The 20,142-nt window shown below is 42.2% G+C and overlaps 1 protein-coding gene across 5 annotated transcripts in view; it reads right to left on the bottom strand.

Annotated features, from left to right (window-relative positions):
- itpk1a (inositol-tetrakisphosphate 1-kinase a) overlaps positions 1-20,142 on the bottom strand; it is a 65,357-nt gene that overhangs the window by 26,486 nt on the left and 18,729 nt on the right. For all 5 annotated transcript variants that reach the window (XM_014145058.3, XM_014145057.3, XM_082961861.1 and 2 more), the window contains one exon: positions 58-180. In XM_014145058.3, the coding sequence (XP_014000533.2) occupies positions 58-180 (123 nt within the window). The remainder of the gene's footprint in view (positions 1-57; positions 181-20,142) is intronic.

Below are 20,142 nucleotides of genomic sequence, written 5' to 3'. Positions count from 1 at the left end.
TAGGTGAAGAGCTTGTGATCCACCCTTACAATGTTTTAGCGGTGCCGATTGGCTTACCTGGACACTCTGCACCAATAGCAGGGCCTGCGTGTCGTTCTGGTCCGCCAGAATGAGGTCCGCCAGCTTGTGGATGATGACATCCAGAGGGCCCTGCTCCTCCAGGGGCCGACTCAGATCCAGCTGCACACAGGGAGTGAGAGAGGGCTCAGAAGTTAGGCAAGATACAAATCATGACACCTTGTTTTATTAGTTGATAATATATGGGGTCTGTTCCAAATGCACCCTATATAATGCACTACTTCTGACAAGAGCCCTATGGGTGATGAATACACTTAGGCCAATCCTTTGGGCTTTAACCCAACAGGTCAATTTTTTTGTTGCTAAGATTAGGCCCGTTCAAAGCATCTTTTACCCCCCCTCTCTTGCCAAAAACAATACAACCATATGGGCTTTGCAGACTGGTTCTGGTAACAACAGCTGGGAGAAGAAAAAAAGCAGCAAGGAACATTGTCTGCTTCCCAAATGACACTATTCCCTATATAGTGTACTACTTTTGGCAAGGTCCTGTCATTTGGGAGACATTATGTAAGGAGTGGGGACCCGGTCATATGGTCAACGGTCCAGCGCTGGCACCAAATAAAGGAGCAGAAAAGGACCACAGACCTACCAAGTCATGGGATGAAATTGAGGGGGAAGATTTTATTCGGGAGGCCTCTGGGGCCTGTTCTATACAAGGCTCTAGTTTAAATCGGGGAGGGGATGTCTACATCCCAAATGGCACCCTATTCCTTATGTAGTGCACTACTTTATGGGCCGTGGTCAAAAGCAGTGAACTAAACACGGAATAGGGTGCTGTTAGGGACGCACAAGTCTGGAAATGTTCTAGCGGCGGGATCAGAGCCTTCTTCTCGGCTGATTTAGGAAAACAATCATGAGGAGGCAGGCAGAGAGGCTGGCTGATGAGTTCAGCTTGAGTTTGGAACTCATAACTTTCATGTCTCCAAGCCCATAGATCAAATAACAGCAGTGCTGTCATGTAGGTTGAAGGTGTAGGGTAAAAAGTTGTCCCTAGACGCTGATCTTGGGTTTTGCATTTCCCCCCACTAATGGTTAGGATTGGGGGAGGGAAGCTGATCCTAGATTGGTACCTAGGGGAAACTTCACCCCAGAGCCAAGACACTGTCATTCCTACTTGTGTCCTAAGTGAGACTGCAGAGAATGGATTTGTGTACAGAACTCCTTTTGGCAAAGGCTCATAGGAACATGAAAGCCACCATTTATAGCCGCCAGCACTGTGCATCTTCCAATTGATCAGATTTGTAAACCGCAGTGAGCAATTGGAGGGGAATGTGTGCATTAGCAAAGCCAACATCTTTCCAGAAAGTTCACACCCCTTGACTTTTTACACATTGTTGTGTTGCAGCAATTTAAAATTGATTAAATGTCGATTTTTTTGGTCACTGGTCTACACACCATGATGTAAAAGTGGAATTGTGTTTTTTGAAACTTATAAATTAATTCAAAACAACTTGTGTCAAATATGCAACCCCCTTGTTATGGCAAGCCTAAATAAGTTCAGGAATAGAAAACGTGCTTAACAAGTCAAATAAGTTGCATGGACTCACTGTGTGCAATACTAGTGTTTAATATGATTTTTGAATGACTACCTCATCTCTGTACCCCACACATACAGATGTGTAAGGTCCTTCAGTCGAGCAGTGAATTTCAAAACAGATTGAACCAACGACCATGGACATTTTCCCCAATGCCTCGCAAAGAAAAAGGCACCTATTGGTAGATGGGTAAAACAAAAAAGCAGACATTGAATATCCCTTTGAGCATGGTGAGGTTATCATAACACCCAGTCACTACAAAGATACAAGCGTCGTTCCTAACTCAGTTGCCTTAACCACTCAGGATTTCACCATGAGTCCAATGCCAACTTAAAAACAGTTAGTTTAATGGCTGTGATAGTATTGTGGAGTAAATACAATGTTGTTGAGCCATCCTAAGGAGAAAACTAACCTAATTGACAGTGAAAAGGAAGCCTGTACAGAATACAAATATTCCAAAACATGCATCCTGTTTGCATCAAGGCACTAAAGTAATACTGTAGTATATAAAAATGTGGCAAAGCAATTAAGATTTTGTCCTGAATACAAAATGTTACATTTGGGCCAAATCCAATAAAACATCACTGGGTACCACTCTTCATATTTTCTAGCATAGTGGTGGCTGCATCATGTTATGGATATGCTTGTAATTGATAAGGACAGGAGCTAAAAAAAAAAGTACCATTTTTTTTTTTTTTTTAACGGAATGAGCTAAGCAGAGGGTAAATTCTAGGAGGAAAGCCTGGTTGTCTGCTTTCCGACAGACACTGGGACACAAATTCACCTTTCAGCAGGAGAATAACCTAAAACACAAGGCCAAATATACACTGGAGTTGCTTAACAAGACGACATTGAATGTTCCCGAGTGGCCAAGTTACAGTTTTGACTTAAATCCACTTGAGAATCTACGGCAAGACTTGAAAATAGCCGTCTACAACCAACATGAGAGCTTGAATAACTTTTAAAGAATGTACAAATGTTGTACAATCGAAGTGTTTAAAGCGCTTAGAAAGACTCACAGCTGTATTCATTTATTTAATCAGGTAGGCCAGTTGAGAACAAGTTCTCATTTACAAGTGCGACCTGGCCAAGATAAAGCAGAGCAGTGCGACAAAAACACGGAGTTACACATGGGATAAACAAACGTACAGTCAACACATTAGAAAAATCTGTATACAGCGTGTGCAAATGAAGTAAGGAGGTAAGGCTGCCAAAGGTGATTCTAACATGTACACTCATGGGTTTGAATACTTTCTGCATTTCATTTTCAATAAATTAGCAAAAATACTAATTTTATCCATTTTGAATTCAGGCTGTAACAAAATGTGGAATAAGTCAAGGGGTTTAAATACTTTCTAAAGGCACTGTACACCCAAACTAGACCATGTTGCGTGCGCTGGAAAATAAATATACACATACGTTATTCAATCATGTCACCCATACTGCTCACGCGCGACCAAGCGTCTGCGGAAGTTTACGTACTTTTAAGTTGGAGTCATTAAAATTCGTTACACAACTAATCCACAAATTTCTTGTTAACAAACTATAGTTTTGGCAAGTCGGTTAGGACATTACTTTGTGCATGACACGTAATTTTTTTTAACAATTGTTCACAGACAGATTTCACTTAATCACAATTCCAGTGGGTCAGAAGTTTACATACATCAAGTTGACAGTGCCTTTAAACAGCTTGGAAAATTCCAGAAAATTATGTCATGGCTTTAGAAGCTTCTGATAGGCTAATTGTCATCATTTGAGTCAATTGGAGGTGTACCTGTGGGTATATTTCAAGGCCTACCTTCAAACTCACTGCCTCTTTGCTTGACATCGGAAAAAAACAAAAGAAATCAGCCAAGACCTCAGAAAAAACATTGTAGACCTCCACAAGTCTGGTTCATCCTTGTGAGGAATTTCCAAAACGCCTGAAGCTACCACCTTCATCTGTACAAACATAAGTACGCAAGTAAAAACACCATGGGACCACGCAGCCGTCATACCGCTCAGGAAGGAGACGCGTTCGGTCTCCTAGAGATGAACGTACTTGTGCGCAAAGTGCAAATCAATCCCACAACAGCAGCAAAGGACCTTGTGAAGCTGCTGGAGGAAACAGGTACAAAAGTATCTATATCCACATTAAAATGAGTCCTATATCGACATAACCTGAAAGGCCGCTCAGCAAGGAAGAAGCCACTGCTCCAAAACCGCCATAAAAAAGCCAGACTACTGTTTGCAACTGCACATGGGGACAAAGATCGTACTTTTTGGAGAAATGTCCTCTGGTCTGATGAAACAAAAATAGAACTGTTTGGCCTTAATGACTATCGTTCTGTTTGGAGGTAAAAGGGGGAGGCTTGCAAGCCCACGAACAGCATCCCAACCGTGAAGCACCGGGGTGGCACCATCATGTTGTGGGGGTGCTTTGCTGCAGGACGGCCTGGTGCACTTCACAAAATAGATGGCATCATGAGGCAGGAAAATGATATGGATATATTGAAGCAACATCTGGCAATATGGCTTAAGGACAACAAAGTCAAGGTATTAGAGTGGCCATCAAAGCCCTGACCTCATCCTGTAGAAGATTTGTGGGCAGAACTGAAAAGGTGTGTGCAAGCAAGGAGGCCTACAAACCTGACTCAGTTACACCAGCTCTGTCAAGAGGAATGGGCCAAAATTCACCCAACTTAATGTGGGAAGCTTGTGGAAGGCTGCCTGAAATCTTTGACCGAAGTTTAAATTGTTTAAGGCAATGCTACCAAATACTAATTGAGTGTACGTAAACTTCTAACCCACTGGGAATGTGATGAAAGAAATAAAAGCTGAAAAAAAAATCACTACTATTATTCTGACATTTCACATTCTTAAAATAAAAGTGGTATCCTAACTGACCTAAGACGGGGCACTTTTACTAGGATCAAATGTCAGGAATAGTGAAAAACTGGAGTTTAAATGTATTTGGCTAAGGTGTATGTAAACCTCCGACTTCAACTGTATGCTTCGGAAGGGGAGAGGCAGGTAGCCTACACACTGGCAAAGATTTTCAGCTAGCAGACAGACACTGGAAGAAGTTTGATTGACAATTGGAAAAGCTTTGCATAGGTTCTTTGTTGCATTTTTTTGTGTGACTGTTCCGGAACCGTATAGATCACTTTTGTTCCCGGTTCGGATTCTGTTTGGTTTCAACTCCCACATACCATAGTCAACCATCTGTGTTTGAAATAGTCCTGGTTCTACAGGGTTGACCTGTGTGTGTGTGTGTGTGTGTGTGTGTGTGTGTGTGTGTGTGTGTGTGTGTTAGAAAGCAATTGATTTCCATAGAAAAGTTGACAAAGTATCTATTCTATTGTCAAACAAGGTCCATGATCGCAGTGCAACCTTATTGTCTTTGGGCATTGCCAACAGACATCCGAAAAGATAGACCAATTCAATTCCAACTTCTGGCGAGGATGTCCAGACAGGCCTAATATTCCCAGCTCATGTAATATTTATGGCAGCGGAGATGATTTATCAAGTATGTATCGAACAAGATTGGTGGACTTGTCAATGCAGGGCATTGCTTCGCCTAAGGAGATTGAGGCTTCCAAAGAAAACAATACCTTCCATATCGTAGATATAGTACGCATGCAAGGTTGGGATTAACAATTTCTTTTAGGTTTGTCTTATTTTGAATCCCTATTCAGTCTGACATTGGTGGAAATACCCAAAGTTTCCGCTCAACAAATCTGATTGAGATTTGTTCTGCCAGTTCGATAACCAACACTGGTTTGAGACACCGACTACACAGAACTTGTGTCTCTGGGGGTTGCTCTTGACACAAAAAGGGGTCCCCAAATATTATCCAGAAATGACCTAAATTGGACATGAAGAAAACAACGTTGCCCAAAGAGAAGAATGTGTGTCACAGGTTGGACAGCTCTCTAGGCAAATGATTTCAACACAATCCATGAACAACCTTTGGAACAACGAATTCTAGCTGTTCAATCGCAATCCCCAAGCCCTTGATTAACAACTGAAATGTGACAGATTGCATCCAAAATGGTACCCTAGTCTCTATACAGTGCACTACTTTTGCCCATAGCCCTTGTCAAAAGTAGTGCACTACATGGGGAATAGCACACCATTTGCAATGCAACCATTGTATCTTATCTGCCTAGACCCAAAAACATTGATAAAGAAGGGTCATGTCTGTAGTAATGGGGAGGTGGCTCAGGCAATGATATGGTAATAATGAAGACCGAGGAATTCAAGAGCTGAGGCGATAAAAAGAGGGAGTGGAAGTGATCGTGGCACAATAACTGACGAGTAATCAGCTATTACATAAACCTTAAAAATAAAAGTTCACCGATTTTGAATGTTATTATCTCTGATGTTCTATCGTTTCCCTGGGTCATTTCATGTGTATCTGTTATTGGCATTCAAGCAGGCAGAAATCCGTCCGGTATGACGTAGCACTGTGATAAAGTCGCTCTCACTACACTGGAAGTTAATAGGAATACGACTTTTAGAGATTGACATGCATGACAGATGATTTCACAGATTTCAATTCTGTTCGATGTCATAACTCGGGAGGGTGTTCTCGAATGAGCCTTTTAACATCTTTTTGCGATATTCCTACCTCGAGAAATGTGTAATTTAACAGAGGGTCTAGCAGGTGTTGACTAACACTTATGAACAAAGTAAAACTTTGGAAACGAGGTCTGGCCAGGTGTTTGCCTCTTTAGTGCATTGCATGGTGCTGTTGCCAAATATATTATAGAAAGGAGATCGGAATCCAAGGAATCTTGAACAAGGCAGGTGGTGTAAATACTCTAAAATGACCTGTCATGAACTCGGATACCTAGACCTCGTTTCCAAAGTTGTATTTGTAAGTGTTTGTGTCAACACCTGCTACTAGCTAGCCAGGTTGCAATGGCGCCCGCTTCGCCTGGAATAGCTAACGAACCATTCCAGCGCTGTAGAAGCTGTGTTCATTATGCTCTTGCCAGGGAAAATATTGACAATCTGGAGCAAATTCTAATTCTGCGTTAATTTACGGGGAAAACGCAAACTGGAACTCTCGTTCTCAACTCGTGGCGACAAACCGCTCGGGCCTGATGGATGTATCCCTACCTTGTCATTAGTCCCTATCTGAATGGCCTGTGCTACCGGAACTTGCCTATCAAGGAAGTCGTCTCCATCGCGTAGTGGAGTAGACGGAGAACAGCAAGAAGATGAGACCAGCGCTGATTGGAACAATGTTACAAGTTGTGGAAACCGAAGGCAACGGCATGCTGCTAAGCAGACTGGAGTGTCTGCTAGACGTTCTGAGCAGATTGACATGAGGAATAGCTTCTGGACCTATCGCTGGGAGCAGCAGGCGAATGCTATCCTGCTTCTTGTGGGCCTGTGAAATGTTCCACGAATTGTGGGAGGAATGGGCGGATTTCCCCATCCCCTTCTCCAGCCGTTGTATTGGGCAGTTCAAATGGTGAGAAATTACTCAGTCCATGGAGCAAAAACGTTGTGCTATCCAGGAGCACGATGACAGGACATCAATAAGCTGCCCCCAAAGATTTTAAACCTGCATCAGCAAACAGTCTATCATAGTTCATGTGGGATTCAATGTCATTATGAAGGGTAGCTCAAGTGGTGCAGTGGTCTAAGGCACTGCATTTCAGTGCAAGAGGCGTCACTTACGTCCCTGGTTCAATTCCAGGCATCAACACATCGTGTTGATGCCTGGGTCATTGTAAACAAGAATTTGTTCTTCACTGACTTGCTTTGTTAAAAAGGTAAAAAAATAAAATAAAGATTGGTCTCTGCTTGACACCAACAACCGCCCCATAACGTCTGGCCCTGTGCCCTCCCTAAATCGTGGCATTGAACGTTTCAGCAGACTTTTAACCCTCCCTAACTGGCTACGGGACTATTGCAGCTGTGGGTGTAACATTGATTGACAATTTTGATCCCTTCTGGAAACAAAGCTCGTTTCATAAAGGAGGAAGGGATCCACCCAAATCATTTGGGTTCCTGGATCCTTTTACAGCGTTAAAAGGCTGCATTGAGACAAGGATTTATTAAAACTGCCGAGTGTAGAGAGTATAGAGATATTGTTATCCACGTCGGCACCAACGATGTTAGGATGAAACAGTCAGAGGTCACCAAGCGCAACATAGCTTCAGCGTGTAAATCAGCTAGAAAGATGTGTCGGCATCGATTAATTGTCTCTGGCCCCCTCCCAGTTAGGGGGAGTGATGAGCTCTACAGCAGAGTCTCACAACTCAATCGCTGGTTGAAAACTGTTTTCTGCCCCTCCCAAAAGATAGAATTTGTAGATAATTGGCCCTCTTTCTGGGACTCACCCACAAACAGGACCAAGCCTGGCCTGTTGAGGAGTGACGGACTCCATCCTAGCTGGAGGGGTGCTCTCATCTTATCTACTGTTAGCCAGCCTGCCAGCTTAGTGGAGTCTGCCACTAGCACAGTCAGCGTAGTCAGCTCAGCTTTCCCCATTGAGACCGTGTCTGTGCCTCGATCTAGGTTGGGCAAAATTAAAAATGGCGGTGTTCGCTTTAGCAATCTCACTAGTATAAAGACCTCCTCCATTCCTGCCATTATTGAAAGAGATTGTGATACCTCACATCTCAAAATTGGGTTACTTAATGTTAGATCCCTCACTTCCAAGGCAGTTATAGTCAATGAACTAATCACTGATAATAATCTTGATGTGATTGGCCTGACTGAAACATGGCTTAAGCCTGATGAATTTACTGTGTTAAATGAGGCCTCACCCCCTGGTTACATTAGTGACCATACCCCCCGTGCATCCGGCAAAGGCGGAGGTGTTGCTAACATTTACGATAGCAAATTTCAATTTACAAAAAAAAAAACCAACAATGACGTTTTCGTCTTTTGAGCTTCTAGTCATGAAATCTATGCAGCCTACTCACTCACTTTTTATAGCTACTGTTTATAGGCCTCCTGGGCCATATGCAGTGTTCCTCACTGAGTTCCCTGAATTCCTATCGGATCTTGTAGTCATAGCAGATAATATTCTAATTTTTGGTGACTTTAACATTCACATGGAAAAGTCCACAGACCCACTCCAAAAGGCTTTCGGAGCCATCATCGACTCAGTGGGTTTTGTCCAACATGTCTCTGGACCTACTCACTGCCACAGTCATACTCTGGACCTAGTTTTGTCCCATGGAATAAATGTTGTGGATCTAAATGTTTTTCCTCATAATCCTGGACTATCGGACCACCATTTTATTACGTTTGCAATTGCAACAAATAATCTGCTCAGACCCCAACCAAGGAGCATTAAAAGTCATGCTATAAATTCTCAGACAACCCAAAGATTCCTTGATGCCCTTCCAGACTGCCTCTGCCTACCCAAGGACGTCAGAGGACAAAAATCAGCTAACCACCTAACCGAGGAACTCAATTTAACCTTGCGCAATACCCTAGATGCAGTTGCACCCCTAAAAACTAAAAACATCTGTCATAAGAAACTAGCTCCCTGGTATACAGAAAATACATGAGCTCTGAAGCAAGCTTCCAGAAAATTGGAACGGAAATGGCGCCACACCAAACTGGAAGTCTTCCGACTAGCTTGGAAAGACAGTACCGTGCAGTATCGAAGAGCCCTTACTGCTGCTCGATCATCCTATTTTTCCAACTTAATTGAGGAAAATAAGAACAATCCGAAATTTCTTTGATACTGTCGCAAAGCTAACTAAAAAGCAGCCTTCGCAAATGGAGGATGGCTTTCACTTCAGCAGTAATAAATTTATGAACTTCTTTGAGGAAAAGATCATGATCATTAGAAAGCAAATTACAGACTCCTCTTTAAATCTGGGTATTCCTCCAAAGCTCCATTGTCCTGAGTCTGCACAACTCTGCCAGGACCTAGGATCAAGGGAGATACTAAAGTGTTTTAGTACTATATCTCTTGACGCAATGATGAAAATAATCATGGCCTCCAAACCCTCAAGCTGCATACTGGACCCTATTCCAACTAAACTACTGAAAGAGCTGCTTCCTGTGCTTGGCCCTCCTATGTTGAACATAATAAACGGCTCTCTATCCACCGGATGTGTACCAAGCTCAATAAAAGTGGCAGTAATAAAGCCTCTCTTGAAAAAGCCGAATCTTGATCCAGAAATTATAAAAAAAACTATCGGCCTATATCGAATCTTCCATTCCTCTCAAAAATTTTAGAAAAAGCTGTTGCACAGCAACTCACTGCCTTCCTGAAGACAATGTATACGAAACGCTTCAGTCTGGTTTTAGACCCCATCATAGCACTGAGACTGCACTTGTGAAGGTGGTAAATTACCTTTTAATGACGTCAGACCGAGGCTCTGCATCTGTCCTCGTGCTCCTAGATCTTAGTGCCGCTTTTGATACCATCGATCACCACATTCTTTTGGAGAGATTGGAAACCCAAATTGGTCTACATGGACAAGTTCTGGCCTGGTTTAGATCTTATCTGTCGGAAAGATATCAGTTTGTCTCTGTGAATGGTTTGTCCTCTGACAAATCAATTGTAAATTTCGGTGTTCCTCAAGGTTCCGTTTTAGGACCACTATTGTTTTCACTATATATTTTACCTCTTGGGGATGTCATTCGAAAACATAATGTTAAATTTCACTGCTATGCGGACGACACACAGCTGTACATTTCAATGAAACATGGTGAAGCCCCAAAATTGCCCTCGCTAGAAGCCTGTGTTTCAGACATAAAGAAGTGGATGGCTGCAAACTTTCTACTTTTAAACTCGGACAAAACAGAGATGCTTGTTCTAGGTCCCAAGAAACAAAGAGATCTTCTGTTGAATCTGACAATTAATCTGGATGGTTGTACAGTCGTCTCAAATAAAACTGTGAAGGACCTCGGCGTTACTCTGGACCCTGATCTCTCTTTTGAAGAACATATCAAGACTGTTTCAAGGACAGCTTTTTTCCATCTACGTAACATTGAAAAAATCAGAAACTTTCTGTCCAAAAATGACGCAGAAAAATTAATCCATGCTTTTGTTACTTCTAGGCTGGACTACTGCAATGCTCTACTCTCCGGCTACCCGGATAAAGCACTAAATAAACTTCAGTTAGTGCTAAATACGGCTGCTAGAATCCTGACTAGAACCAAAAAATTTGATCATATTACTCCAGTGCTAGCCTCCCTACACTGGCTTCCTGTTAAGGCAAGGGCTGATTTCAAGGTTTTACTGCTAACCTACAAAGCATTACATGGGCTTGCTCCTACCCATCTTTCCGATTTGGTCCTGCCGTACATACCTACACGTACGCTACGGTCACAAGACGCAGGCCTCCTAATTGTCCCTAGAATTTCTAAGCAAACGGCTGGAGGTAGGGCTTTCTCCTATAGAGCTCCATTTTTATGGAATGGTCTGCCTACCAATGTGAGAGACGCAGACTCAGTCTCAACCTTTAAGTCTTTACTGAAGACTTATCTCTTCAGTAGGTCCTATGATTAAGTATAGTCTGGCCCAGGAGTGTGAAGGTGACTGGAAAGGCTGGAGCAACGAACCGCCCTTGCTGTCTCTGCCTTGCCGGTTCCCCTCTTTCCACTGGGATTCTCTGCCTCTAACCCTTTTACAGGGGCTGAGTCACTGGCCTACTGGTGTTCTTCCATGCCGTCCATGGGAGGGGTGCGTCACTTGAGTGGGTTGAGTCACTGACGTGGTCTTCCTGTCTGGGTTGGCGCCCCCCCTTGGGTTGTGCCATGGCGGAGATCGTTGTGGGCTATACTCGGCCTTGTCTTAGGACGGTAAGTTGGTGGTTGGAGACATCCCTCTAGTGGTGTGGGGGCTGTGCTTTGGCAAAGTGGGTGGGGTTATATCCTGCCTGTTTGGCCCTGTCCGGGGGTATCATCGGATGGGGCCACAGTGTCTTCTGATCCCTCCTGTCTCAGCCTCCAGTATTTATGCTGCAGTAGTTTGTGTCGGGGGGCTAGGGTCAGTCTGTTACATCTGGAGTATTTCTCTTGACTTATCCGGTGTCCTGTGTGAATTTAAATATGCTCTCTCTAATTCTCTCTTTCTGTCTTTCTCTCGGAGGACCTGAGCCCTAGGACCATGCCTCAGGACTACCTGGTATGATGACTCCTTGCTGTCCCCAGTCCACCTGGCCGTGCTGCTGCTCCAGTTTCAACTGTTCTGCCTGCGGCTATGGAACCCTGACCTGTTCACCGGACGTGCTTGTTGCACCCTCGACAACTACTATGATTATTATTATTTGACCATGCTGGTCATTTATGAACATTTTAACATTTTGACCATGTTCTGTTATAATATCCACCCTGCACAGCCAGAAGAGGACTGGCCACCCCTCATAGCCTGGTTTCTTCCTAGGTTTTTGGCCTTTCTAGGGAGTTTTTCCTAGGGAGTTTTTCCTAGCCACCGTGCTTCTTTCACATGCTTTGCTTGCTGTTTGGGGTTTTAGGCTGGGTTTCTGTACAGCACTTTGAGAATATCAGCTGATGTACGAAGGGCTATATAAAAATAAATTTGATTTGATTTGATTAAAATGACCCAATCCCAGCTCAGTTAATCCCTACTAGTTGGGATTAATCCCTGCCTTAAGGTAATAATAAAATATTTTATATAGCACTTTTCATTACATAAGGAATCTCAAATACGTAGACTTACTCCGCAAACAATAATCTGCAAGACATTTGGGGCTGGCTTTACTGTAGCAACACTCAATTGTGAAAAAAAGGTTTAAAAGCAACAGTTGGACAATAGATGAAAATACTCCAAGCTGTTCATTTTAAAATCTAAAATCAGATATTGATTTACAGCACATAAAACAATGTACTGGCAGACAAATAATGGAGTTCAGGTAATGGTGAGAATTCAGGTATTACATTTATTGTAAAATGCAAGTTTCTTATAATGCACTCATACATTTTAGTATATTAGTTTTTATACTTTGTTAAGAAAACTGTGCCTCATTTTCATGTATGCTGGATTTATTTGCATACATTACAAAATTAATATAAAGCGGATGGACATGGCTGCAACCACCAAAAACTTGCTTGGTCTAGGCCTACCCGTGCTCACCTGTGCCGTCTAGACTGCCTCAATTATTCATTTCCGTTGTTCACTTGCATAATTCAACAAGTGTCAAGAAAGGGATACCCACACAATTACAGATCTTAATGGTTGGCTCTAGATTACACCCATCTATACATACTTACATCACTATAATCCAAGAGTTGCTTTCATTCAACGCATCTAATTTGTAAACATTTCAACTGTACTAAACATTATCTTTTGTACAATTGCAGAAAAAAATACACCCACCAAAATCACGTTATTTCTTGTGATGCAAGTGTCGAGAGAGTGCTTTAAATTCCAGACGAAGCACACCAATGTATTCAATTGAGCTCATTACCGGCCTCAAATCAAGGGGCCTCGTGAGCTGGGCATAATACCAAAATATACAGTACCAGTCAAAAGTTTGGACACCTACTCATTCAAGAGTTATTTTTACTATTTTCTACATTGTAGAATAGCTAAGACAAACTAATGAACACATATGGAATCATGTAGTAACCAAAAAAATTAATCAAAATATACCCTTGGCCTTGACAGCTTTGCACATTCTCTCAACCAGCTTCATGAGGTAGTCACCTGGAATGCTTTTCCAAGAGTCTTGGAATGAGTTCTCACATATGCTGAGCACTTGTTGGCTGCTTTTCCTTCACTCTGTGGTCCAACTCATCCCAAACTATCTCAATTGGGTTGAGGTCGGGTGATTGTGGAGGCCAGGTCATCTGATGCAGCACTCCATCACTCTCCTTCTTGGTCAAATAGCCCTTACTCGGCCTGGAGGTGTGTTGGATTATTGTCCTATTGAAAAACAAATGATAGTGGGACTAAGTGCAAACCAGATGGGGAGGCATATCGCTGCAGAATACTGCGGTAGCCATGTTGGTTAAGTGTGCCTTGAATTCTAAATACGTCACTGACATTGTCACCAGCAAAGCACCCCGACACAATCATACCTCCATGCTTCACGGTGGGAACCACACGCGGAGATCATCCGTTCACCTCTGCGTCTCATAAAAAAGACACAGCGGTTGGAACCAAACTTTTCTAATTTGGACTCGTCAGACCAAAAGGACAGGATTTCAAGTCCAATGTCCATTGCTCGTGTTTCTTGGCCCATGCAAGTCTTTTCTTATTGCTGTCCTTTAGTAGTGGTTTCTTTGCAGCAAGTCGGCATTTTCTGGATTGACTGACCTTCAAGTAATGGACTGTCGTTTGGCTTGCTTATTTGAGCTGTTCTTGCCATAATATGGACTTGGTATTTTACTAAGTAGGGCCATTTTCTATATACCAACCCTACCTTGTCTCAACCCAAATGATTGGCTCAAACGCATTGAGGAAAGAAATTCCACAAATGTACTTTTAACAAGGCACACCTGTTATTTAAATTCATTCCAGGTGACTACCTCATGAAGCTGTTTGAGAGAATGCCAAGAGTGTGCAAAGCTGTCATCAAGGCAAAGGGTGGCTACTTTTAACTATCTAAAATATATTTTGATTTGTTTAACACTTTTTTGGTTACTACATGCGTTATTTCATAGTTTGTTTTCACTATTATTCTACAATGTAGAGAATTGTAAAAATAAAATAAAAACCCTTGAATGAGTAAGTGTCCAAACATTTGAATGGTACTGTATAAAACACTAATAATGTATCAACTTGAGGCCCCCCTCCGCATGCTCCGCTCGAGGACCCACAACCCTCCACCCAAAATGACCCACTGTTGTGGGCTTGCTCAGCGCATCGCTCTTATTCGGTTCAGCAGGTTGGTTCAGCAAAATCTGTGGGAAGATTCAAAGTAGAAAAGGAAATGGAGAGGAAGGGGGCATTTTGCCTGGCCACTGTGCCCAGGTTACAGTGGTGTAAAGTCTGGTTTGCGTAATATAAGGAATTCGATTTATAGTATTTACTTTGTACTTTTACTCAAGTATGTCAATGGAGTACTCTTCCACCACTGTATTTAAGAACATTTTAAACCAGATACTTTTACATAAGTAGGTTTTTACTGGTGACTTTCACGAGAGTAATTTTCTATTAAGGTATTGTAAACCATCCAGAGGCCAATTGGTTTCAGAGGGGCGGGGACACTCCGGGAATCCCTGAAAGCATCCCTTATTACCGGCGCAAGTCAAAGGACGGAGGCTATTACGCACAAGAAAAAAAAGAAAAGAGAATGGAGAAAGGAACGGACAAAGAAATAAGGCGATACATAGAACAAAGGACAGAACATTGAAAGACCAAGAACAGCTTAAGAATTTATGAGTGATTCCCAGTGCAGCGAGCCAAAGCCAAGATTAGCCACAAAAGACCATTTAATTAGGTGATTATGGAAAGCATCTTTGGTTTGTAAGTAAAGTGCTCTGGTTGAGGTAGGATTTCATTAACCCTTTCTTGAACCGGCCAAGGGACATTCTGTGAACATTAAATACATAATTATGATTTTTTGCAACTTAAAAAGCCGACCCTCTGTTTACACCAACCCTTGCTACAGCATAGATCGGAACCCCTCTGGACCGATCACAGTTCATTTTTACTCAAGTATGAACATGCCAGGTTAGTGAGGCCACATTGACAACAAAAAAGGCCTTCAACAAAGTGAATTAGGTCATACAACCACCTTCATAAAGTATTCACACCCTTTCCACATAGTTGTGTTAGACTGAATTTAAAATTGAGACTGTCAATGGCCTACACACAATAACCCAATGTCAAAGTGGAATAATGTTTTTTAAAAATGCTAAATTAAAAAGTTGAAATGTCTTGAGTCAATAAGTATTCAACCCATTTGCTATGGTAAACCTGAATAGAAATTAGGCTTAACAAGTCACATAATAAGTTGCATGGACTCTTGAATGACTTCTGTACCCCAGATATCCAATTATCTCTAAGGTCCCGCAGTCGAGCAGTGAATTTCAAAACACAGAATCAACCACAAAGACCAGGGAGGTTTTCCAATGCCTTGCGAAGGGCACCTATTGGTAGATGGGTTAAAAATAAAATAAAAAAAGCAGACATTGAATATACCTTTGAGCATGGTAAAGTTATTACACTACATAGATACAAGTGTCCTTCCTAACTCCATTGCCAGAGAAGAAGGAAACCACTCAGTGATTTCACCATGAGGCCAATGGTGACTTCAACAGAGTTTAATGGCTGTGATAGAAAACTAAGGATGGATCAACATTGTAGTTACTCCACAATACTAACCTAATTGACAGAGAGAAAAGGAAGCCTTTACAAAATAAACATATTCCAAAACATGCATCCTGTTTGCAACAAGGCACTAAAGTAATACTGCAAATCCAATACATTGAGTACCACCCCATTTTTCAAGCATAGTCGTGGCTGCATCATGTTATTGTACAATCCAGGTGTGCAAAGCTCTTTCAGGCTTACCCAGAAAGACTCACTGCTGTAATTGCTGTCAAAAGGTGATTCTAACATGCATTGACTCAGGGGTATGAATACTTCTGTAATTGATATGCCCTCTGCCTGAGGCCTCCAAATCACTAAGTCCGCCCATGTCATTACAAATGTTTCCACAGTCGTTAACAGGGAAAACCGACTGGCACAAGCAAAAGTGGGAAAGTGTCACCAGAGCCAAATTAAAGTGACAAGTGGATTTTGCACCTCTCAAAGACAGGAAATAGGTGGCTGAAAAGGAGAGTTCAGGTGGGTGGGGCATGCGCGTTGCAACACTCAGAATGGGTTCCCATAGGAGAACCCATTTTTGGTTCCAGGTACAACCCTCTGGAAAGAGTTCTACCAGAAACCAAAAAGAGTTCTTCCAAGGGTTCTCCTATGAAAACCGAAGAACCGGTTTAGGTTCCAGGTAGCACCTTTTTTATAAGTGTAATTTACTGTTGCCTGATGGAATACTCTAAGCACAAAGGGTCCAACAAAAACACGGAAAAAAAACTAAGACTCACGTTGAAAGTGAAGAAAGTATTAGACCATGCCTAATTGAGCAGTGTTCTATAGCTTACCACTAACGCAACAAGTTGATCATTAACAAATATTTATTTAGTCTCTTGTGACAACCGACCTATGACTGGGTGTTCCCCGCCCAAGGATGACATGTGACAAGGAATCTACTCAAAGTCCACTCCTACTTCAATACAATAATGTGGATTTGTTCAAATGGTTTTCTAGTATCTTGGTAGCATTAAGACCATTGTTAGTTCCCATGTAAGGTGCGTCGATAGCACCTGAACAATAGTTGCACTAAAACATAGTAGCCCAAGTCTCTATTTGCAAATGATAGGCTACTTCAACAAAAAAAAATGGGATAAACAATTGTTAACATTTAGTCACAATCATTGTTAAAAAAACAAATCCAGGCTGAGGACAGAGAAAAGCGGTCCTTCTTTCTTAGTGCTCACAGGTTTCTTATCAGCTGAACTGTCTGGCAGACAGTAAACAGCTGGAGGGAAGCCCTAAACCCTTTAAATTTCGGTACATTATGGTAAAGTTGCGGGCACTAAAACAATTTTTTACAACAGGTTTGGTGGTTGTGACAAGCCATCACTAGAAGACGCATTGCAGTGATTATTTGGCCAGTACTGCGGCGCAACCTAACTTTTTATTGCATGCAACTGTAGGTATAAAGTTACCCATTGCAAGACTGGGGTGAAGATAGTCATGAGTGGCAGAGCTGGGGATCAAACCCCGGTCTTCTAGGGCAACGTGTGGTCTGGAGTTGGAAGCAGCGCTACTGCCAGACCAAACACATAAAATACTTATCTTAATCCTGTTCACGTCCATAGATAAAACTCAACCCGAGAGGTGGTTGGCATCACAATCAATGTACACAACTGTACTCGAATTGGTTAGATTAAAAATGCAGACATTTTTATGTCTATGCACACGTGACTGCGTGCTCGTTTCTTTGTTGATGCACATTTAAAATGTGTCTGTGTTTGCGTGTGTGACATGTGCGTCTGCGTAGATGCGGCAGGTCCCAGAGAGAGCTTATACAAAGTGGTTCACTTGCCTTTCACATCTACCTTCTTAAAACAAAAAGACATGCTGACTTTGGGACAGTTACCAGGACATCTTTTCAAAATGGACAGACGGCAATGAAAATTAAATGTATGCACATTGCAAGATCAAATGTATCATGCGTAGGGTCAATGCTGGCCAGGTCAATATTTTGGCTACCATGGCTATGCCCCCATACTTTAGGATGACAATGCCCCCCATCCACAGGACACAAGTGGTCACTGAATGGTTTAATGAGCATGAAAACAAATGTCCACCATATGCCATCTCAGTCACCAAATCTCAACCCAATTGAACACTTATGGAGCAGCGTCTGAGACCGCGTTTTCCACCATCAACAATACACCCAATTGAATTTCTCGTGGAAGAATATTGGAGGGATGAGACACCAGAGTTCCAGACACTTATAAAATCTATGCCAAGGTGCATTGAAGCTGTTCTGGCTCAACTCCCAAGACACTATGTTAGTGTTTCCTTTATTTTGGCAGTTACCTGTACTTCATCAGTTTAAAACAGAACCATGTCATTGTGATAAAGCCGTCTTGCAAATGTTGCAAAGTCAAATGTTATACACCTGTAATGTGCAAGCAGGATAACAGAAGCCCAAGATAAAATATATATTGGTGAGACTTAGGCCCAATTCTGTATAAGGATTGCATGCGAGCAGCAGTGTGAACACACGCAAACGCTGTTTATGCACCGTTTATTTTGCGTAGGAGTTTAGCCACCTATTGAGGAAAAATGCATTTAAAATATAGGGAGCATTGCTTTACTCACAGCAAATGGCAATCCACGTTAACCCACCTATTTAACACCTAGTGATTCATATTCTTAAAGATCACCTCTGCATTATGTGAAACAGCGACACTGTTCGCCCCAGGGCCTTCAGCATTTTTATTTTGTTAACAAAACAGGAGGCGAGGAGCATCCAGCAGCGTGGTAAATAACTTTGTTGTAATATCCCAAACAGACGTGACAGTTTCACCATTAAGGATTCAAACATTACATGACCCTTGTCTAATGATCACAGGCATTATACAAGGGCTGCATCACATAAACCACATGGAACATTCAGAAAGAAATCTATTATATAGAACAAACGTGACTGACATGTAGAGTAAGCAATCATGCCAGCTCTAAATCGTGATGTCTAATACATAATTTGGTGGGTGCTTATGCATGTGTGTATTATATGCATGTGTGAACTGGAAATTTGATTTTTGCATATCACAACTCCCCCTGATACACCCTCAGAGTGGGGTCACGGCCAGGGTCAGCCTGGATCAATTAGTGCTGAGTGATTAACTGACATTTGTTCTTTTTCAGTTTCAAAAAAAAAAAAAAAACAAACTTGACGACATCAGTTGAATTATTTGAATTCCATTTTGTTTGGGTTCCCCCCCTGAGCTCAACATACATTCTCACTGCAGTTTATCTAGAGATAAAGCAGATCAAGCCCGAACAGTGATGTATACTGAACAAAAATGCTACAATTTCAAAGTTCAGTTATAGTTCATAAAGGAAAATCTGTCATTTGAAATACATTCATTGGGCCCTGGATTTCACATGATTGGGAACACAGATATGCATCTGTTGCTCACATCATAAAAAAGATAGGGGCATGGATCAGAACCAGTATATATCTGGTGTGACCCCCATTTGCCTCATGCAGCACATCTCCATCGCATACAGTTGATCAGGCAGTTGATTGTGCCCTGTGGAATGCTGTCCCACTCCCCTTCAATGGCTGTGCGAAGATGCTGGATATTGGAAGGAACTGGAAAAAGCTGTCACATGTCAATCCCAATGTCTGGTGAGCATGCGAACCAGGGAAAAACGAACATCTTCAGCTTCGGGAATTGTGTACAGATCCTCGTGACATGGGGCCACACATGCTGAAACATAAGGTGATGGCCGCAGTTAAATGGCACGACAATGGGCATCAGTATCTCGTCACGGTAACTCTGTGCATTCAAATTGCCGTCGATAAAATGCAATTGTGTTTGTTGTCCGTAGCTTATGCCTGCCCATACCATAACCCCACAACGTCAGCAAACTGTTCACCCACACAACACCATACACGTGGTCTGCAGATGTGAGGCCGGTTGGACTTACTGCTAAAACTACGTTGGAGGCGGCTTATGGTTGAGAAATAACCATTCTATTATCTGCAACAGCTCTGACGGACATTCCGGCAGTAGGCATGGAAATTGCACACTCCCTCAAAACATCTGTGGCATTGTGTGGCGTGACAAAACTGCACCTAGTGCATTCGGAAAGTATTCAGACCCCTTGACTTTCAAAATTTTGTTACTTTACAGCCTTATTCTAAAATGTCTTAAATTGTTGCCCCAATCTACACACAACAACCCATAATGACAAAGCAAAAACAGGTTTTTAGAAGGTAAAAAAAATCTCACATATACAAACATGGCTTTCGAGTTCTCATATTCTTCTCTGCATATCCTCTCA

This window comes from Salmo salar, chromosome 15, assembly GCF_965601325.2.
Source record: "Salmo salar chromosome 15, fSalSal1, whole genome shotgun sequence".
NCBI lineage: Eukaryota > Metazoa > Chordata > Actinopteri > Salmoniformes > Salmonidae > Salmo > Salmo salar.
The sequence above is the reverse complement of the archived record's forward strand: the minus strand, read 5'-3'. Positions and strand labels throughout refer to the sequence as shown.